The 21,607-nt window shown below is 39.6% G+C and overlaps 2 protein-coding genes across 3 annotated transcripts; both read left to right on the plus strand.

The window, feature by feature from the left end:
* The first annotated feature begins 3,141 nt into the window (after nucleotides 1-3,141).
* Nucleotides 3,142-9,977, plus strand: LOC149818049 (protein NLP5-like). Of its 2 annotated transcripts, none has more exons than XM_089984534.1 (4): nucleotides 3,142-4,382; nucleotides 4,577-4,648; nucleotides 4,748-5,762; nucleotides 8,003-9,977. In XM_089984534.1, the coding sequence occupies exons 1-4, from the start codon at nucleotides 3,468-3,470 to the stop codon at nucleotides 8,851-8,853; spliced, it is 2,853 nt and encodes a 950-aa protein (XP_089840660.1). In that variant the 5' UTR covers nucleotides 3,142-3,467; the 3' UTR covers nucleotides 8,854-9,977. The 2 variants fall into 2 exon arrangements, with proteins under 2 accessions (XP_089840660.1, XP_089840661.1); XM_089984535.1 differs by having other exon boundaries at nucleotides 3,405-4,382; nucleotides 4,748-4,862.
* A 3,300-nt stretch (nucleotides 9,978-13,277) lies between these two features.
* LOC149818050 (Putative adipose-regulatory protein (Seipin)) lies at nucleotides 13,278-20,743 on the plus strand. The gene is made up of 2 exons (XM_089986137.1): nucleotides 13,278-13,865; nucleotides 20,093-20,743. Exons 1-2 carry the CDS (start codon nucleotides 13,278-13,280, stop codon nucleotides 20,741-20,743), a joined length of 1,239 nt encoding a protein of 412 aa, XP_089842263.1.
* The last annotated feature ends 864 nt before the right edge of the window (nucleotides 20,744-21,607 follow it).

Genomic DNA, 21,607 nt, shown 5'->3' on the forward strand with positions numbered 1-21,607 from the left:
TTCAAAGATAACATAGAGAGACATAAGACAAGATTGGTTGCTAAAAGATTCACCCAGATAGAGGGCATTGATTATAATAAGATATTTTCTTCTGTCTCAACTAAGGAGTCAATAAGGATTATTTTGGCCTTCGTAGCTCATTATAACTTAGAGCTACATCAGATGGATGTGAAAACAATGTTCCTCAATGGGGATCTGAATGAAGAGGTATACATGAAACAACCTCTTGGTTTCTCTAAAGATGATTGTTTGGTTTGTAAGCTTAACAAATCAATATATGGACTTAAACAGGCCTCCCGACAGTGGTATATTAAAGTTTTTCAAGTCATTGTGACTTTCAGGTTTACAGAAAACATTATTGATCAATGCATATACCTTAAGGAAAGTGAGAGTAAGTTCATTATATTGATGTTGTACGTGGATGACATTTTGCTGGCAACCAACGATATAAAATTACTTACAAAGACAAAACAATTTCTTGCATCATATTTTGATATGAAAGATATGGGTGAGGTTGATTATGTACTTGGCATAGAGATTCGTCGAGACAGAGCAAAAAACTTTATAGGCCTCTCTTAAAGATCCTATATAAATAAAGTATTAAAACGATATGGGATGGAGAATTGTTCTCCTGGTATAATACCCATATCAAAAGGTGGCAAATTGAGCCTAAAGGATTGTCCACAAAACAAAATTGACAAAGCACAGATAGGTGCTTATCCATATACATCTGTTGTTGGCAACTTACAATACGTGCAGACTTGTTCACATCTAGATATTTCCTTCGCAGTAGGGATGCTTGGTAGATTTCACTCTAATCCAGGCATATCTCATTGGAAGGCTGCTAAGAAAGTTTTGCGGTATTTGTAAGGGACAAAAGACTATATATTGACATATCATAAGGTTAATCACCTCGAGCACGTTGGCTACTCAGATGCGAACTTAAGAGGATGCTTTGATAGTAGAAAGTCTACTACTGGGTATGTCTTCTTACTTGTTGGGGAAGCGATCTCTTGGAGGAATGGGAAGCAGACGACCACTGTTGCTCACACCATGAAGGCTGAGTTCATAGCATTATACGAGACTACTTCGCAGGCCATATGGTTGAAGAACTTCATATCACAGTTAAAGGTGGTCGATTCCATTGAGAAGTCACTGAAGGTCTACTATGATAATGAAGTTGTGGTGTCCTTTTCGAATAACAATAAAAGTATTACATCATGTAAGCATATAAAATTAAAGTACTTTGTTATTAAAGAAAGAATAGAGAATCATCTAGTGCATATTGTTAATATTGGTACCAAAGAGATGATTGTTGATCCTCTTACTAAAGGACTAGCACCGGGATTATATTCCGAATATGTATTGAGGATGAACTTGTTAAACTCTTTATTTTTGATATATGCATATGAATAAAGTGATCACATACAGTTTATTGATTCTCATTATATTTGTTAATCTCATAAGTATTAGAGATTTAACTAAAGATTTGTAGAATAGATTTTTAAATGCCAATCTATTCATCAAGCAATTCCTATAAAGTTTACTGGTTTGTTGTTTAAACAAGTGGGAGAATGTTGGGATAAGCCACGATGTGTGGCAGTTACCTACAATATGATAACTTTCTCATTATAGTATTCTTTTCGATAAACATAAGAAAATTCAGAGAAGAAACAATTAGCATAACTGTAACTATTCCTCTGTTGTTGCTATATAAACGTGTATCAATGAGAAACCCGTATGAGGGAAAAATGCATAAAAAGGGTTAAGAAAAGAAAATTACATTTTATGAGTTTTTCAACTAAAGAGGGAAAAGTGATCCTGCTCACTAATTGCTGAAAGAGCCAACGCTCATTGGAGGGCTGCAATCCGGCTGAAGAACGAAGCTCATCCCGTTCCAACTACCAGCCCCGACCACCAGCCATCATCCGTTTCTTCGATGGCTGCCTCAGGTACACCTTCCTTCAGTTTTGTTGTGCCTTGCAAGAGGATCCCAACATACAACACATAAAAGATAGAACGTTTCATGAAATCTGAAAAACATGCTATCAATGACACCACCGAATATCAGTTTCCAAGCTTTCAGAGAAGTCAAGATGAGTCTTAGCCGTTCATGCTTACCCTCTTATCAAACTCAAATACAACAAGAAAATACATGGGACCATCTTCATGCTTACCGTCTTCTCAAACTCAAATACAACATGAAGTATACTAAGATGGTAAACGAGACAGACAACTTAATTTATTTTAAGAAACTAATATTAGTAAATAAAGAAGGTAAATGGGACACCTATCTCTTTCCTTCTAGAAACATAATCTTTTTCTTTTTTTCGTTCAAAGGAAGTCCTGAACCCATGTAATGTCACAAAGACCTGGTCGCGCTGGCTCAGCCTGCCATACTTACGGTGGTTGTGCCGCAGCCAGACTAAGATATGTTATGTGACCCTACCTTGGCTGCCCGTCAAGATGTACTTCCAGGACTTAATCAGCTATCTTTGAAGTCCAACGAAAGTTCTTCCAACCAATAAATAATGCTTTTGTGAAACAAGTTCACATCTATCTTTAAATCCACTAGGACAAGGGATGTACCTTGTGCTTGAAGCTTGCATGATTAAAAAACGCTTCTTTTTTAATATTTAAAGTTCTCATTTGAATATTGATTAAAAACTCTTTTTGTACTAAACAATGTCGGTCTAAATCATATCTATAGGATTTAAAACTACCAAAAAGCTCGAAAAAAGAGAAAAAAGGATTTTTTTGGACGGAACTTGGAAGTGCACCCTGGAATCACGATCTGTTGGTATTTGCTTTCATTGTTGGTTGACCTGGAATCTATCGAGATCTCAAGATTCATCAATCATGAGAACCAAACATGAACCATCCTCTCTCTCTCTATCCCCCAGTAAATAGAATCTTATCTATGCACAATCACATAGTAGGGGGAGGGGGCTGATCGACTTGTACTCTGATTTATGCACAATCACATAGTAGGGGGAGGGGCTGATCGACTTGTACTCTGATTTATGCACAATCACCATCTAGATTGTGGTTGTTTTGCTCTTATGTTTCTCTTTTGTCTCTCCCATCCAATATTCTGTTGGATGTATTTTGGTAATGTTGAATGTTCTCTCTCTCCCCCAGTAAATAGAATCTTGCCCTGTGCTATGTAACAAAGACTCCCAGTTATTGGGCAGACCAAGGCAAACCGCTCAGTGGATCCTTCCAGGAAGATCCCATGGTTAAATCTCGAGTTTGGTGAAACCTCTTCTTTAGAATAACCGGCTATATGATTGTCCAAATCCATCATGGTTTTTTTGTTTCCTCGGTCGACTTTCTTCCTTTATGATTGATAGAGAGGTGGGTACCACGAAAATCTCATCTCTGATGCGAGTTGACCGAGATTCCTGTTCTTCTTTCTTGGGGGTTTTGTGAATTAGGTTTCTCAAGCAATCCCAGAAATCTCCAACATGGAAGACCCCACCTCACCCTTAGATTCTTCCTTCTCCCCCTTACTGGATTTCGATTTTGAAAGCATTCCTGCTGAGTTGCTTGTTGGTGGTGCTTTGTTTCAGACGTCGGATTATTCTGAACCCTTTCAGCACCACCTTGGTGCCTCCAATTCTCTTGCGTTCTTTGATTCTTGCGTCTTCTCTTTTAATTCTGAGATTGCCACCGTCACAAACACTCCCCAAGAAGATGACCAACATGAATTAGATCTGCCTTTGTCCCTCCCAAGTAGGTCCCAAAGATACCCAATTGAGATCAGTACCTCTTCTGATCAAGATGGGGGTTTGACGCCTCATGGTGAATCTTGGAACGGTGTATCAGGCCGTGCAGAGGGATTTGCTTCGAGCTCTCCGTTGATTCGGAGAGGTCCGGCCGAGCCGGCGCAGTATAGCAGCGGCCATGTTTCCTCCTTCAAGCGGAGATTGATGAAGGCTCTTAGACATATCAAGGACAATTTCTCAGATGGGGATGTTCTTGTGCAGATTTGGGTGCCCGTGAAGAAAGAGGACGGCTATGTACTAACTACGTGCGGCCAACCTTTTGCTCTCAATCCCAACAGCAGAAGGCTTAAGCACTACAGGACCGTCTCTATGAATTATTTCTTCGCCGCCGAGGCGAACACGAAAGAGGCTGTCGGTTTGCCGGGGAGAGTCTTCCTGGGGCAGTTACCGGAATGGACGCCGGATGTTCAGTACTACAGCAGCAACGAGTACCTGCGAGTGGATCACGCGCATCGCTACGATGTTCATGGTACTATTGCAGTTCCTGTTTTCGATCAAGGTAGCCAGTCGTGCTTGGGCGTCGTGGAGGTTGTGATGACCACGCAGAAGTTCAATTTTGCTCCTGAGGTTGACAAGATTTGTGGAGCTCTCCAGGTTCATTCCCCACTTACCTTTTTTTATCAGTTTACTGCCTAAACTCTAGAATTAAAGAAATTGAATAGTAGGATGGAGCTAGTTATGATACCATTTTACCGGTTTTTATTTTTATTGTCCTTTTACATGATTAAGAATGCATCATTGTGGTGTTATTCTAATTTTTTCATTCTTTTCCAATCAATCACTCCCAGGCTGTTAATCTTCGGAGTTCTGAAGTTTTCAGCACACCTTTTGTAAAGGTGTCGCCCACAGAATCGAATGCGGTATAACTTATGATCATTGAAGTTAATTTTCTTTTTCTTTTGTCAAGAGCATGGAATTGGCAAGTAATGCTGTTTGGTGGATGTACTTCTTATCAATAGGTGTGCAACGAGGGATATCAAGCTGCAATACCAGAGATTTTAGAGGTTTTGAAGAAAGCATGTGAGACACATAAATTGCCATTAGCTCTGGCCTGGATCCCCTGCATCCAGCGAGGTAAGATGGGCAGTAGACATTCCGATAACTACAAAAATTGTGTATCCACCATAGATGCTGCATGCTATGCTAAGGAACCGCATTTCTGGGGTTTCCTTGAGGCATGCTCTGAGCATCATTTAATGAAAGGAGAGGGTATGGCTGGAAAAGCATTCACCACCAATCAACCATGTTTTTCAGCTGATGTCACGGTAATGAGTAAGGCAGAATATCCTCTGGTTCATTATGCTAAGTTCTTTGGGTTAAGAGCTGCAGTAGCAATTTGTTTGCGCAGTATTTACACTGGATCAATCGATTATGTTCTCGAGTTCTTTCTGCCTGTGGATTGCATACAAGCTGAGGAGCAGAGGATGACACTTGACTCGTTATCTCTCACTATACAAAGGGTTTGCTGGGGTTTACGGGTTGTTACAGACGAGGAACTTGTTTGTGAAGCTAGATTGGATGTCTGCTCTGCAGATATGGTTGCATCTAACTCGTCTGGAAAAATGGGAATGGGAAAAAAGTCCAACCTGGAAGTCTCTGGTATAAGTCAATCTCCTGGACCAGGAAGATCGAGGAATGAGAAAGATCTGCAAACCGGTACGAGAGAAAAAATCATTGAGCTTCCCACATACATGCCTGTCGAAATTCAAAATCCAGAAAATAAAGCATCTGGGGCCACATCTAGTCTGAACGATCATCAGTTAGGATTGCATGAAAGTATAGAATGTACAGATCCCCAGAAGCCTAAAACAAATAGTGTTGGTATTGGGACTTCCTCCATGGGTGATGCCAGTTCTCTAAGTGTGAGCAAAGCTCATGAAAAGAAAAGATTTAATGCAGAGAAGACTATCACCTTCCAAGTTCTACAGCAATACTTCGCTGGGAGCCTAAAAGATGCAGCAAAGAGTATTGGTGGTAAGGATCACGTGCTGTCTATTGGAACTGTTACAGTCAATGGGCAAGCTTAATCACAGAGTGCCATTTTAAATTAGTTTGTGCATTCAGCATATGATATACTATTTCAAACCAATTTCCAATATTTTTCTGCTTCTATCACATCCTAAAGGGCGCTGATATATTGAATTCTGCAGATGCATTTCTAGCCGTGTGGTCCAATGTTTCATATTAGCTGCATATTTTTCCTTTGCAAAAGATCTCAGATTAAGGATTGTTTTATGTGCTAGTTCTGTGATACATTCATGCATACTCTGGATGTGATTAAAGTTAAACAACCAAAAACTATTAGATAGAGATCCCAGTATATCTTACAAGAAAATGTTTATATTCAACTCTTCACGTGTGGAGCACTTAGAACTTTGAAAATATTAAACTACTCATATAAACTTAACAAATTTAAGGAGTTCCTTTTAAAGGCGTCTCCTTGCAGAGTATTCTACTAAACAAATTTAAGGGGCTTCATAGAGGCATTTCTTTACAGAATATTCCACCACCAATCACCTACACTTCTCTTTGGACTGTGTGAGGTCCCAAAATTTGGTGAATGTAGCTACTATCAAAATTTTGAGGATTTATTCAGACTTAAAAAGTAATCCTGCTAAATGCTTTTTGGTTACTTTTGATGCTGCGGAAGACCTTAAAGGAGTTGTCCCGAATCTCTTTCATGGGAAAGATCGATGGAAATACCCTGGAATGCATCATTTCAAGGGGATGTCGCATCACTTTGAAAGGATGTACTGGACAGCATAAGCAAGAAACTCTCATCATGTTAAGCAAGTTAGCTACCTTTGGACCATTGACTGTTTTAAGGCATCCCCATATTCTATGTGCCAATTGTTCTTATACCAGAGAAAGATTTGAACCACGTTGAAGCTTTATAAGGAACTTCATATGGAATGGAAGCTCATCCTCTTTTTCTTACTTGATGAAATGGAATGAGGTGATCATGCAAAAAGATGTGGGTGATTAGGTGTGAGGGGCCTTACAATGCTCAATACTACCTTTTGATCACATGATGATGGGGGATGACCACACAAGCCATTTTTAGAGGGCATGACTACTTAAAAAAAAACTACGATTAGGTGATTGGCAATGTGGATTGAAATAAAGCTCTAAATGGACAAATTGTTCACCTATAGTGGCTATGGGCCTTTAACACCTATTCATGGAAGAAACTGTTGGCAGATTGGAGCATGGATCTAAAATCCAGTTCTAAATGGACTTGTGGATAGGTGATATACCTCCAGGAAAAATTTATACATCCCTCTATGTTGCAGTGCATCCAGAGGGCCAGAATGCTACCTCCTCAGTTCCTTGGTTGAAGTAAATCCTTGCCAAAGTTGACTTTACTCAATGAAGGCACCTTATGATGGGTATTAAGGCTCTAGTTGGAAGTCTGGCTTTGGAGGGTGGTGTAGGAGATTTATGAAGTCCTCCATGCCCTCTGCTGTCTGGGATGAAGGATAATTATTTCTTCTTGTGAATTTCCATCCCATTTCTGCATTTTAACAAGAAGCTGCCTGAAGAGGATGATGTTGGTGAATTCATCCTCTGATGGCCTCTGACCTTTTCTAACAACCCTCCTGCATGTTCACTGTCATGTAGATTGCCCTTACAGATCACAGCCAATGGTGCCCTCAGCCTGCTCACTGTCATGTGGATCACCCTTACCTCAGCCTTATCATCATCATAGGGACCCCATCCCTCACCATCAATGCATATAGGATGCCTTATATATGTTTATGAGTATTAGCAGCAGCCTTACCTATGTGACATAGTTGAGGGGATACGAACTGGCATTAGTATGATCCACCTGAACAGAATCCATTCTACCTGTTTTTACTGGTAGGTGGGCTGCTTTGGATACTAGATGGATTGGTTTCCTAGAATGGCTCTTATAACGTAGACATTATCTGTCAGAGTTTCTTTTCTACTTTCTGTTTTGTATTTAGGTACCCATGCATCTAGACTTGCTTTTGTTCTCACAGCTGTATGAATGGACGGTGAAAAGTTGTTCATGCTTTTTTTACTATAAAAACATAGGCATGTAAAACCTAAATGCATTTATGTTGAGCACATTGTTGATTCAGGGAATGGAGACATGAATTCCAGTCCTCTGCATGCTTATCTTGAATGAACATACCACTTGTTGAAAAACAGTTTGTTTTTTTATTGACATTATCCTGTCACTTTTGCAGTGTGTCCAACTACTTTGAAAAGAATCTGCAGGCAGTATGGAATCACACGCTGGCCCTCCCGAAAGATCAAGAAGGTGGATCATTCAATAAAGAAACTGCAAGTTGTGATTGACTCAGTCCAGGCTGTAAGCGGTACTTTTAAAATTAATTCCTTCTATGACAATTTCCCAAAAGTATGTGGTTCACCTATGATGGATAACAGTTCACCTTTCCTTGGAGCCTTGTCCTCAATGGACCCAGTTGCTCAAGAAACTTCTAGTGCAAAACCTGGCAGTATTCTGGTCACTTCCAAGTCAACTTCTTTGTTCAGTCAGGGCTCTAGTTCAGGCCATTCTTCTTCCAGTGGTGCTGAGCCCTTTCATACTGTAGCCATGGGTATCAATGAAGATAGATGTACATCTGAGAACCTAAATGCAATGATGAAGAGAGCAAACTGTGAACTTGTCTTGCCTGTTTTCAGTCCAGTAGAACCAAAACCTATAAGATCTCATGGCCAAAAGTGTCTTGCTGAACAGCTATTGATGGATTGCCCTCCCCTATTGCCTAATAATAACAACATATCTGGGAATAACTGTGTAATAAGAGTAAAAGTTCTGTTTGGAGAGGAGATTATCAGATTTCGGATCCAGCCCACTTTGGGCTTTCAAGATCTGCGACAAGAGATTGGTAGGCGGTTTCACGTTGAGGATGTGGATGCAATTGATATCAAATATTTGGATGATGATTCTGAGTGGGTCCTGTTAACCTGTGATGATGATCTGCGGGAGTGCATTGAGATATACAGATCATCTAATGCACGTGCAATGAAACTCTCCATTCACCGCTGTTGTTTGCCAGCTATTAACAGATAGTGGAGAAAGAGCGATTAGTGTGACCATCGAGTTAGAATCACAGACTCTGATCATGAGGAGAGATCTGCAATATGAAATAGCTTGCCGCTCTTATTTGAACACAAATATCCAGACTTCTTTGCTATGCACTTCTGAGATAAGTTAAAGGTGCAAAAAAGACGGCATGGAGAAGTTTGGACTGTGTTTTTCTGCATTTGGAGAGGGCCTCATATTTTTACACAGGTCATCTGCTGCTCATGTAATGGAAACCTGAATGGAGAGTAAGACTTGGATGGAACATTTGACAAGCAGTATGCAATTCAAGGATGAGCTACTGTTTCACTAGTGATAGTTTTGGTGGACTGGAAATTTGTGGTTATTATGAAAGATGTGGAATGTGAAGTGTGTTCAGAATGTATTATGTAGCATCAACATTAGTGAAAGTATTGAAGAAAGATTCAGTTTCGACTTTTGATGCATCGGTCATAGGGAACTATCATTTGATTTTCTTTGCCAATTCTTGTTCCATTAGTGCACCAGCGGGCACACTTCTGGTATTTGGAAGCATTGGCATTATTAAGGTGATAACTTCAACATGCTTCAAAGCGGAGGTGCTGCATACTGTTGCAATGGGTTCAGCTCCCTTCATCCATTGAAGTGAGTTGTAATTGCAGGCTTTCTTTCTGAAGCGTATGCTAGTCATCCTCAAAAGACCCAGGTGGAGGCCCCTTATTTATGTCTTCTCAGAGCATGATTGCAGGGTTACAATGAACCATTGTATAGAAATAGAAGGGGCTGAATCTTAAGAGTTCTTTGTGTTACCTCCTTCCACTGAAGTTTCATGCCATCATTGGTCTCATACAATAGGTGGTTTTAAAACAAATATTCTTTGCCCTCAAGCATGGTCTCCTTTTCCAAAAAAAATCCCCTACTTTATCACTCTTATCATCTAGGCCATAATTTTTTCGTTGTGAAACATGAATGTTCATTCGGTATTCCCTCCACTGGATGGAGGTTAAAAAAAATGCAGCATGCATATATACATCCAGCCTGTAAATGTGATTCTGTTTGTTCTGGACTGAATGTTTTATCCACTGTGCTTGTCTTACATGTTCATGCAAGATATTCAGATCTATTTGGTGCCATTTCTTTTCCTTCCTTTGAAAGGTCTTTTGATGAGTGAAGTATCCAATTCTGCAATTTGAGGTAATTTTTACTGTTAAACATTCTGGGATATATATTTTTTTCTTTTTATGTCAGAGCCTATGTGGCACATTTGCTAATCCATTTTAATGCAACTCAATCCCAATGGTTGATGAAGTTTGCATTAAGTCACTGCACGCTGGTCAAGGCTCAAGGGTCTTATCAGGTTATTTTGGATCCCACCATCCATCAAGATACAAGCGCAGTTTCTGTGATGCTAGTTCATCGCTTCACTCTTGATAAACTACACATACATGCGCGTGCGCACACACATCTAATTTGATGGGGTTGATGTGATGTTGAAGTAGTGATAATCTCTCAGCAAATCAATCGTGGGCTAAATCGTATACGTGTTACTCAAACCTAAGCTTATGGGAAGCTGGTTTCTTAGAATGCTTGATTGGGGAGCAAGATGTGGCTTGCTTCTGAATGAGTTTCAAGCAGTCCAGAATTTTGATTCTTATTACTAGGAATCGTGGTTTCCCATAATCATGAATTACAAGTCTTCAGATTGGGAAATGAGTTTTGATGCAATTATTGCTGAATTTAATAGATTTAGCAAACTACACAACTTAGGGTTGGTTAGGTCGCACTATAATTACGGCAGGGTTATCCCTCAGCTTGTTGGGCCATTAGAATATAAGAACTACCGTGTGAACTAAGCATTTTTTTCATTTTTTATTTTTACAAAACTAACCATGCAGATGTGTTCAGTATGGTGAATTTACTACGAGTTGACTGTTGGATCATGTATTTTTGACGAAAAATATAATTTTTAGATGACGGATATTTATGTAAATTTTGAGCCATTAATTTTTAAGCTTTAAAAATTCTTATTCATGCATCATTATCAGATGATTCAAGAGCTGGTTCTTATAAAATAAAGCATATTGATCACATCTGTAGGATTATATTTAAAAGGGAAGAACAAAAAGCACATTATCCTGGTCTGGGAATAACTTTGTCATTAATTATTGTTGCAAGCTTGTTTGATACCAATCTTAAGCACAGTCTGCACCTTTAGCAGAACTTTATTATGTCTTGTTTCTAATTCAGCAGAAACTTCACATGGATCACATGGGTTCTTTGGGTCCCAAAAGCTCTCCTATGTAACGTGTAATTGGCAACTGAAAATCACGTTTGCTACTACCACCTGTAAATTTGTAGCTACTTTTTTCAAAAAGCTCTCACATGATTCATATTTTGCATACATTTTGTTGTCATGCACAGGGAGCGCATAAAAAATTGTATCAGACTCCTTATTCTAAATTTGTGCACCTTGCCAACAATATCCCTTATTTCCAATGGGTCATCTGTCCTTCTCAATAGCAAAAACTGTGTCAACCAAATGATTGGCCTATCTTCAATGGCCTTACCTGTTGTCCTATACTACATCTATGATTGCCATATGAAAAATGAGGGGTGTAACTGGATCGGGTATATCTGACCCGACTTGATGTTTCAAACTGATTAGATCCGCCCGATCTGATATTTGCAAACCCATGGGTTCGGGTTGGGTATAAAATATAGACTCGTAGAAAATGGGTCGGTTCTTGGTACAGTGAATGTAAACCCGAACCTATTTTGACCTGATCCACACGGCCACAGGGTTCCAGAAATTGTAAAACTGAATCGACTCGAACCCAAACCCACTTTGTATCCAAACCCGTTTCATACCGATCCTATCCTAACCAATTATATACCCAAACCCGTTTTGTATTTGAACCAACCCGAATCAGAACCAATTTAGACCCTACCCACCAGTAGAATGTTCACACCCATTTTGCTAAACAACATTAGAAAATAATATTCTTAATGAATAGCTGAATCCATTAATTTAATTTACATATTTGAATTTTGATTAAGGGGTAATTTGCTCTAGAATACAAATCATACGTCAAGCTAAAGCCCACCCGAACCGGTCATACCTAAACCAAGGTCTATATTTTTTCAGTCATACCTGAACCCAAACTAGGACCCAAATCAAAATGGGTTGGGTCTAACTCTAGTTCTTCGACATGATTAAAAAATGGGTCTATCCAAGGCTCAACTTGATTATATCCCACCCGGATACCCGAACTCATTAACTTATATGAGTCCGCAATGTTCAGCCGTACCCAGACTGGAACCCAGACCCGAATCATATTGGGTAGGGTTTGGGTTTAACTTTTAGAAATCAGGTTTGCTATTGCCACCTGTAAATTTGTAATTAATTTTCCACATATCGTTTCAATCTTTATGGTTAATGCCCTGAATACCCCTTTACGTTGCCCACAAGAGAGAACCATCAATTTTGAAATGACCGCTAATAAAAAAAAAATTTATAACAAGAAACCCTTGCTGAATCGAGGGAAAGTGAGCAATCATCCTTTGTTGGAAATTTGATGTTCTTATGGTACCAAGCTCACCTAAATTTTGTACCAAAAGGGGGCTCCCTTGGGTCTGGTAGGAGCAGCTAGGTTCAAAACCAAAATGATATAATTGTATAACATTTAAAAAAAAACAATACTACCAATAGATGTAAGAGGAGCCTGAAAGTTAGGACATTCTTCAATGATGTGAGCCACCTTGCCCAAGGACATTCCAAACTGATATGCAGTCATAGGGCATTTCAAAAAGAGATGACAATCAGATTGGATCGAGTCCTGATCGGGTGCAATCACATAGCACAAAATTTGTGCATTAAGCCCTTAGCCTTGAGCCCAAGCCCCCAACACCAGGCCCTATCTCCAAGATGAAGGGTGATCAGATGCTTAATGCACAAATATTTGTGCAATCACATTGCACCTGATCTTTTCACGGTCCAACGACTGCAGAAACAGACAAGTATTCTCAGTTTTAAGGCCAAACAAACGCGCCCTTAAAATTATCAAACTTACGCGCTTTGAAAAGCTCGCCTGTTCAAAGTTCAGGTACAATCACGTTGCACAGACAATGTGCTGCTGTAGCTGACCAGAAAACACGTGTTAACGGGATCCTGACAAAGAAATTTGGGCCCGCAGGCAGCCTGCGTCGGACCGTGATGGCCAGGTGCAGCAGCACATTTTTGTGTGCAATGCGATTGCATCTAGTCCTCCTTCGAACCGCTTCCGTGGCGCAACCCGACGTGCCACTTGTAACTCTAGACAAGAACAAGTGTCATTCTAGCGTGAAACCCTCACTCTGTCCCTGAAAAAATTTCGAGCATCATCATCTGAAGCTCCAGAGTTTCACGATCGAGCGAGACGTATTAGCTTCGTTCCATGGAGAAGAGAGAAGAAACATCCCCACAAATCCATCCTCCAGATGATGACTACTCAGAGTCTTTCTCCCCTTACCCTCATCCTCCGCCATCAGAGAACGATCTCTTCATACTCAAACCAGGAGGCTGGGTCGTCAAACTCATCTCCCTTCACCTCATCCTTATCTCCCGACTCATCTCCTCCTCCTCCCCTATCAGGCGGTCGCAGGAGGCCAATCACACCGCCGAGAGGACCGGAGTTGATGCCGTCCGCCGCCTGCCGGCCGAAGTCCCGCAGGGCGAAAGCCGTCTCGTCGCGAGGAAGCTCGGGCTGGGACTCTTAAGCGCGGCCTACGTCTGCTTCGTGCTGACTGCAGTGATGGTGGTGTCTGTGATTGTGGGTGTGGGTCTGGTCAGGCTGTGGGTAGAGGAGCCGGTGGTTGCTAAGGAAGCCCTGCTCTTCGACTACACGGAGGAGCGGCCGAGCGCGTCGGTGTTTCTGAGGAGTTGGCAGGGGAGCAAGAGGAGGAGGGTCGGCCACAACTTCGTTGTTTCGCTGGAGCTGGTTTTGCCCGAGTCTGATTATAACAGAGCTATCGGCATGTTTCAGGTAGGAGACTAAGGTTTTTTTTCATGTGGAACGGGGAAACCACCCAGACCTAGTCGCACTGGCTCAGCCTGCCGTGCCTTTTCTTTAATTTATAACTCGAACAGAACCGGGGACCAAGACCTGGTCGCTCTGGCTCAGCCTGCCTAAAACTCCGAGGCTAGCCTATGCTACTTATTGGCTTGCGCAGAGGGGTGACGCCCATAGGAATCGAAAGCCTGCCGTACTGGCAGTCTTACTAATGGTGTAAACCCGTGGTGCACCTCTTGCCTCTGCCCTGGAGAGTCGCCTTCCTTTGGCATAAGCAAGGGACATAATACGGGGATCATGGCCGACGTCCGTGAGAATGAAACCCTGAACGCCTGCCTAGCAGCTAACGGCTCCTCTTAGTGTTTATTCTAATCTCTACATTTGAGGATGTAGCCAACTCATTAGAACTACATTTGAAGATATTGCCAATCGTTACACTTGAGGATATCCTCCTAATCTCTACATTTGAGAATATCGTCTAACTCATTAGAACTACATTTGAAGATATTGCCAACTACATTTGAGATCGTTAGCGATATCAATCTTGTGATATCGTTAACGACCTTTTATCTTCGTAAACGATATCACATTTGATGGGATATGGTGATATCGTTAGCATCACTATCGGTTTGAGGTTGTAACAAGTTATAATTGTAAATTATTTACGGTATGATATATAGTTTTTTTAGTTCACTATTTATTTTGTATCATGGAACGATGATTTGATGAAATACGAGAGATTTTCTCTCAAGTCTTCAACTTCACATGGTATCAAAGCTAGTGTCTTTGTAGTAGTGATTATGTTATCAATTGCAAAAAATTGAAAATCTTTTTGCAAGTCTTATGGCAGAAAATGTAGCAATACCCAATGCTTCAAAGTCTGATTCCACTTTGAATATTTTCAGCCCATAATCACTATGATAATTCAAAAAATGTGCTTGTCTCTCAAGTTTTGACAAGGAAGAACTATGCCACTTGAAGTAGAGTTATGTTCATGACATTATGTGTAAAGAACAAGCTCGGCTTCGTCGATAGGACTATCAAGAAGCCTGATGTTACTTCATCAGAACATGGTCTATGGGTATGTTGTAATACCATGGTTTATCATGAATATTGAATTTTGTCTCAAAAGACATTGCTAATGGTGTTATTTATGCAACTTTGGCATGTGATGTTTTGAATGATCTTCAAGAAAGGTACACACAGAGTCTTGCTCCCAGAATTTATCAAATTCAGACTACAATAATCGTCTGCAACATAATACTTTCTCGGTTGCTACCTATCTTACCAAGATAAAATCTTTATGGGATGAACTTGGTTCGTATTCTTCTGTTCTTACCTACACGTGTGGTGCCATGAAGATTGTGTCAGAACAATTTCAGATAGAAAAGGTCATTCAATTTCTTATGGGATTAAATGACTCATATAATGCTATACGAAGTCAAATCCTTCTCCTAGACCCATTACCAAATATAACCAAAGTATATGCTTTGGTTTTACAAGAAGAGAAACAATGAAAAGCTCGGTTCACTACACCACTTTCTGATCACTCAGGGTCGGTCCTGACGGGTAAGACTTATGCTCATCGTGACCAACAGTCAAAAGTGCAGATAATGAGAGGTAGTCGGCCAACTCGTCCAACATGCTCTCACTATCAAGGAATAGGGCATGTTCAAGAGAGGTGTTTCAAATTGATAAGATATCTACCAGGGCATCGACTATATAATCTCAATTTCAAATAAGGAACTATTGCGAATGTGAATTCTAATGAAGTTAGTCCAGTAGGTGGAGACGGTAATGGCCCCAAGTGTGCAGTCCCTGCATTCACATTCGAGGAATACCAAAAGCTTATCTTCCTTGTGCAAAATTGTTTGAACCCCTCATCTCAAGCCTTCAATGTAAACTGTGCAGGTATAATTGATTCTATAATTTACTCATTTCATTCTTGGATTATAGATTCAGGAGCTAGTCAACACATGTGTGTCAATCAACATCTATTTCATAATCTTATTTCCTATGATAGTCCAAAGCTCGTTAAATTACCTAATGAGAATTCTATACTTGTTACCCATTATGGATCCATTCACATTGATTCTTTTGAATTACATGATGTTCTATTCATTCCATCATTCAAGATGAATTTACTTTCGGTCAGTCAACTAGTTAAATCTCAAAATTATACTGTCAATTTTTTGTCTAACTCTTGTATCATCCAGGACATTGGGTCAAAGATGATGATTGGGCAGAGTGAAGAAAAAAAGGGCTTTATTTCCTATAGCCATTTCTAGAATGAAATTAGTAAAAACTTATGGTTTGCGGTTTCAGCTGGATTTTAATAATTTGCATCATTGTAATTCTTTTCATCCTGCAAAACAAACACGATTAGTTTTTCCTTTAAGAGAGATTATGTCTTCATGTGCTTTTGAAATTATTCACTGTGATATATGGGGTCCTTATTCTCAAGCCTCTCTTAAAGGAGCATATTATTTTTTAAGCATCATGATTTTACTAGAGCCACATGAGTTTTTCTTACGCGACATAAGTATGAGACCTTGAGTCTTATTAAAAAAAAAATAATATGGTTTCAAATCAATTTAATAGCCATATTAAGAAAATGAGATCTGACAATGACTCCAAGTTTTTCTCACACAAAATGCAAAACTTCCTAAATGACCATGGTGTTATCCATCAACACAGTTGTGTTGCTACTCCACAAAAAAATGGTGTAGTTGAACGGAAACACTAGCATTTATTAGAAGTTGACAGAGCTCTTTGATTTCAAGCCAATCTTTCTATTCGTTTTTTGGGTGCATACATTCTAACTGCAGCCTATCTTATTAATCGCACTCCAATACCACGTCTTAAGGGTCAAGCACCTTTTGAAATGTTATTTGAAAAAAACCCCTACATTTAGCCATCTTTGAATTTTTAGGTGTTTATGGTATGCCACTAATATAGATCAACATAAAACTATGTTCGACACAAGAGCCAAAAAATACATATTCATTGGTTATCCCATGGAACAAAAGGCTTATAAACTTTTTTATTTAGAGTCACAACAGATTTTTACTAGTCGTGTGATTTTCTACAAAAAAATATTTTTTTTTCTTATACAAAAGTGACTCTTGATGGACCTGTGTTACCTATGTCCATAAGTTGTGATGATGAAATTAGCTACAACCCATTGCAACCTTGCCATGATAACAATATTCTTGAATCATCACCCATTGTGTTGCCTTAAATTGAAAATATTCTTGAAGATCACGTTCAGCTTTTCACTCAAACTAAACCAAGATCACTCACATCTTCTCATGAAGAAGTGGGTAGACGCTCCACAAGGATAAGAAAGCCCTTCACCTGGCTAAGGGATTTTTATTGCTCTTTTAGTTCTTCACCATCTTCAATTTCTAATTGAACTCTAGAAAAAGGGAAAGGTACATGTTATTCTTTATCAAGCTATTTCTCCTTGTCAAAGCTTTCACCCTCTCATAAAGCCTTTGTTGTTGCTTTGTGTACTCTTCATGAACCTGGGTCTTATGATCAAGCCATACAGTTTAAACATTGGGTAGATGCCATGGATTCTGAGATGGGTGCTTTACGAGATAATCACACTTGGACTATTACCTCTTTGCCTGCTGGAGTGAAAGCCATTGGATGCAAATGGGTATATAAAGTGAAACTAAAGTTAGATGGGATTATTGAACGTTATAAGGTCCAGCTTGTAGCTAAGAGGTGCTCTCAACAAGAAGATCTTGACTACACAAAGACTTTTGCTCCAGTAGCCAAGATGGTAATTGTTTGACCCTGCTTGCTATTGCTATTGCACAGAATTGGATTTTATGTCAAATAGATGTGCATAATGCTTTTTTGCATGGTGACCTATCTGAAGATGTGTACATGTAGGTTCCACCAAGATATGGTACACATAGAGAAAATTTAGTGTGTAAACTCAATAAATCTCTTTATGGTTTAAAGCATACACCTAGGAATTGGTTCTCAAAGTTTTCACATGCCCTTGAAGAGTTTAACTTTAAGTAGTCAAAAGCGGACTATTCCTTGTTTGTCTATTCCAAAGATCATATTTTTATGGTTGTACTGGTTTATGTTGATTATCTGGTTATTGCAGGAAATTATTCAGTAGAAATTGAGCAGTTTAAGCATTTTTTTTGTCTCAACAGTTTCATATAAAGGATTTAGGACCCTTAAAATATTTTTTGGGTCTAGAAGTGACACAATCCAAACCTGGCATATATTTGTGTCAACAAAAATATGCTCTAGAGATTGTAAATGAAATGGGTTTGTTGGGATCCAAACCCGTCGAGTTTCCTATGGAACAGAAGTATGGACTTAATGAAGATTGTGGACCACTGCTATTTGACCCAACAAAATATCGTCGGCTAGTAGGACATTTACTTTATTTAAGTATCACAAGGTTAAACCTTCAATATGTGATTCATGTTCTCAGTCGATACATACATCAACCACATGAGTTACACCTCCATGCGGCTCTTCATGTAGTTCGCTATATTAAATCCTGACCTGGTCAAGGTCTTCTGTTTCAACGTGGTATTACTTTGCAACTCAATGATTTATGTGATTTAAACTAGGCTACTTGTCCTCAAACTCGCCGATATGTTACTGGCTACTGCATTTTTCTTGGTTTCAGTCCCATCTCATGGAAGACTAAGAAACAAGTGACAGGCTCTCGGTCTTCGGCTGAGTCTGAATATAGATTCATGGCAAATATTATTTGTGAGATTCTCTGGCTTAAAGGGTTGTTACTCGATCTTCAAGTTAAGCATTCTCTTCCAATCAATCTTTATTGTGATAACCAGGCAACTCTTCACATCACAGCTAATCCAGTTTTTCATGAACGAACCAAGCACATTGACATTGATTGTCATGTGGTTCGCGATCAACTCATGCTTGGAATCATACACACTTGTTATATTCGAAGTAAAGATCAAATAGCTGATCTTTTCACAAAGGCACTTGTGACGTGAATCTTTTCAACATTTGGTTTGCAAACTTGGTATTCGAGATATTCATGCCATGGTTTGAGGGGGAGTCTTAGTGTTTATTCTAATCTCTACATTTGAGGATGTTGCCAACTCAGCAGGAGCTATATTTGAAGTTATCCTCATCTCTGCATTTGAGAATATCGCCATTATAACTACTTTTAAAGATATCACCAACTACATTTGAGATCGTTAAAGATATCAAACTTGTGATATCGTTAACGACCTATTATCTTCAGAAACGATATCCCATTTGATGGGATATGGTGATATCATTAGCATCACTATCGGTTTGAGGTTGTAACATGTTGTAACTGTAAATTATTTACCTTAGGATAGTGTTTTTAGTTCACTGTTTATTTTGTATCATGGAATGATGATTTAATAAAATACGAGAGATTTTCTCTCAAGTCTTCAACTTCACACCTCCCACTAAGCCAAACCAGAGTTAGGAGACTTGAGGAGTTCATATGCACCTTTCTTCTTCTTGCTATGGGCCCATATCTTTTCTTGCCTATAAATATCTAGTTCTAATCTTCCTCCCCAATCTAATATTATTAGATTGGTGCCAGTGTAAACAAAAATTCCGTTGTGATGCAATGTTGTATTATAATGGATACTGGGACTTTGCAATATTTGATTGATGATAATTCTAAAAGTTTGTTGATTATAGAGGTTCCCAAGGAACTCAGCTGAAGAATTTCTTCAAGCAATAGCTTTCTTTCTTGCTTGTTTCTGCCGGTTCTTCAAAAGTAAACTAAAGAATATGCTTTACTATTCCATCATATTTAAATGTGTTTTAGGTATCTCAAACTTGTTGCAATTTTTTGAATTAAAAAAAAATACTTTTTTTTATAGTGAATGCCTCTCTCTCTCTCTCTCTCTTAAAATCACACAAATATCCTTAATCTACAAAAAATATATATATCTAAGGACCAACTTATCAATGTGCTAATCTACTGTTGCTAAAGTTGGCTTTATCACTTTCTTTATGAGATTATTTGCCCTTTGGAGTGTTTGGGTTGGTAAGAAAACTGAACGTACCAGAACTGTACTGAAAATCAAGTTGCCAACTCATCTTGGTAAGGAAACTGAATTATAAATCTAAAACAATTCTCTAGCCTTCTTTTTTACTATTGAGTCCTTGCTTCTCATAATCTATTCACGTTGTAGTATTCATAGATAACTGCAGAGGCTATCGCAGCCAATGGTGCCATCATCGAAAAGTCCAGCCAGCCCTGCATGCTACGCTTTAGAAGCCTTCCCGTCCGGCTAATCCGATCGTTCATTCTGTGCATACCTCTATTTCTGGGATTATCAGAGGAGACACAGACGATCAACACCCGCATCCTAACGTACAGGGAGATGACCATAAGAACAGAGCAGATCAGGATTCGACTGCACCCGCGAGCCAGTACGATGGGTCTTCCTCAGATCTACTCTGCATGGGTCCTTCTCAATTCTAGGCCGCCATGGAAGAAGGAATTGGTTCACAATTGGAGGCTGACCTTCTACATATGGTCATCTCTGTACGTGTATATGATGCTTCTTATCGTGTTGGTTTCTTGTTGTCGAGGGGTGGTTTTTCCAGCATCATTGCGCTTTAGCAACGGCAACAATGAAGGCTGGACTCTGGAAAGTTTGGGTGATTCTGCTAGGGAGAGAGAGTTGGGTGGTGGAGAGTCGTTGGCAAGGAGGCTGGCTGTCACCAGGCTCAAGCGGAGATCAGTTGGGCATGGGGTGCCTGCAGATGCTTCCTCCTGTTCTACTTCAGGCATCACTCGAGAGGATTCTTGTGAAGTTGATGACAATATTTCCGTTGCTCAAAACTGACTATGCAGAGGTGACTTTCTTCTTCTGTTATTTTGGTTTTTGGGTTGTGTTAGGTAGAGGTGAATGGTCTAAAGTAATGCAGTTCTCTCTCTCTCTCTCTCTCTCTTGAAAAGATCAGGTGCAATATGACTTCACAAATATTTGTGCATTAAGCACCTGATCGCCCTCCATCTTGGGACAAGGCCTGATGGAGGGCAAGCAGGTGCTTAATGCACAAATTTTGTGCCATGTGATTGCACGGCTCCTCTCTCTCTCACACCCATGCATCCAAGTACAATTGCAAATCACATCCTTTTCCATTCACCTTCACATTTTAACTGCAAAATTTTCTCAAACAAATTACCTGCTTTTACTTTGAACGAAAAGGTTCTCTATCATTCTCATAATGGTGAGAGAACAGTCCCTGTTTGCCCAGTTTTTCACGTGCATGCAAACGTGAAGTGAGATTCGAAATTACATTGGGCTTTGGACTGTTTTACTCGTTTCTCACGTGATTCCATATCACATTGTCCATCTCATGTTATTGGAAATCAATCATACGACGATTTCCAATGACAGAGATGGAATCATGGGATTTCCAATCACATGAGATACAACAAACAATGTAAACGAGACTAAGCCAACTTACAATTTATTTTGAAAAAGGAAAAGAGATAGGCCTCGGACTCTACAAGCCCCAACTCAAAACTCAACGTCGTGGTTAAATTAAACAGAAGAATGAGCTGCCTTTGTCTAAACAATTGAGATAACATTCATCATCATGGCTTATGTAAACGAGGTCGGTTGCAAAACATTCTTCCATTAGCTTTCATAAATGCCATTATACCCAAGCTAAGGCCCGCCCAGATAACTGAAAACAGCAAA

Source organism: Nuphar pumila, chromosome 13 (assembly GCF_984573655.1).
Source record: "Nuphar pumila chromosome 13, dmNupPumi1.hap1.1, whole genome shotgun sequence".
Lineage (NCBI taxonomy): Eukaryota > Viridiplantae > Streptophyta > Magnoliopsida > Nymphaeales > Nymphaeaceae > Nuphar > Nuphar pumila.

Bases quoted from the DNA above. Each gene is read 5' to 3' on its own strand.
- LOC149818049 (XM_089984534.1), top strand. From the start codon at position 3,468: ATGGAAGACCCCACCTCACCCTTAGATTCTTCCTTCTCCCCCTTACTG. The intron at 4,649-4,747 runs GTATAACTTATG...TCTTATCAATAG, and splicing joins CGCCCACAGAATCGAATGCG to GTGTGCAACGAGGGATATCA. The intron at 5,763-8,002 runs GTAAGGATCACG...TCACTTTTGCAG, and splicing joins TGCAGCAAAGAGTATTGGTG to TGTGTCCAACTACTTTGAAA.
- LOC149818050 (XM_089986137.1), top strand. From the start codon at position 13,278: ATGGAGAAGAGAGAAGAAACATCCCCACAAATCCATCCTCCAGATGAT. The intron at 13,866-20,092 runs GTAGGAGACTAA...TAGTATTCATAG, and splicing joins GAGCTATCGGCATGTTTCAG to ATAACTGCAGAGGCTATCGC.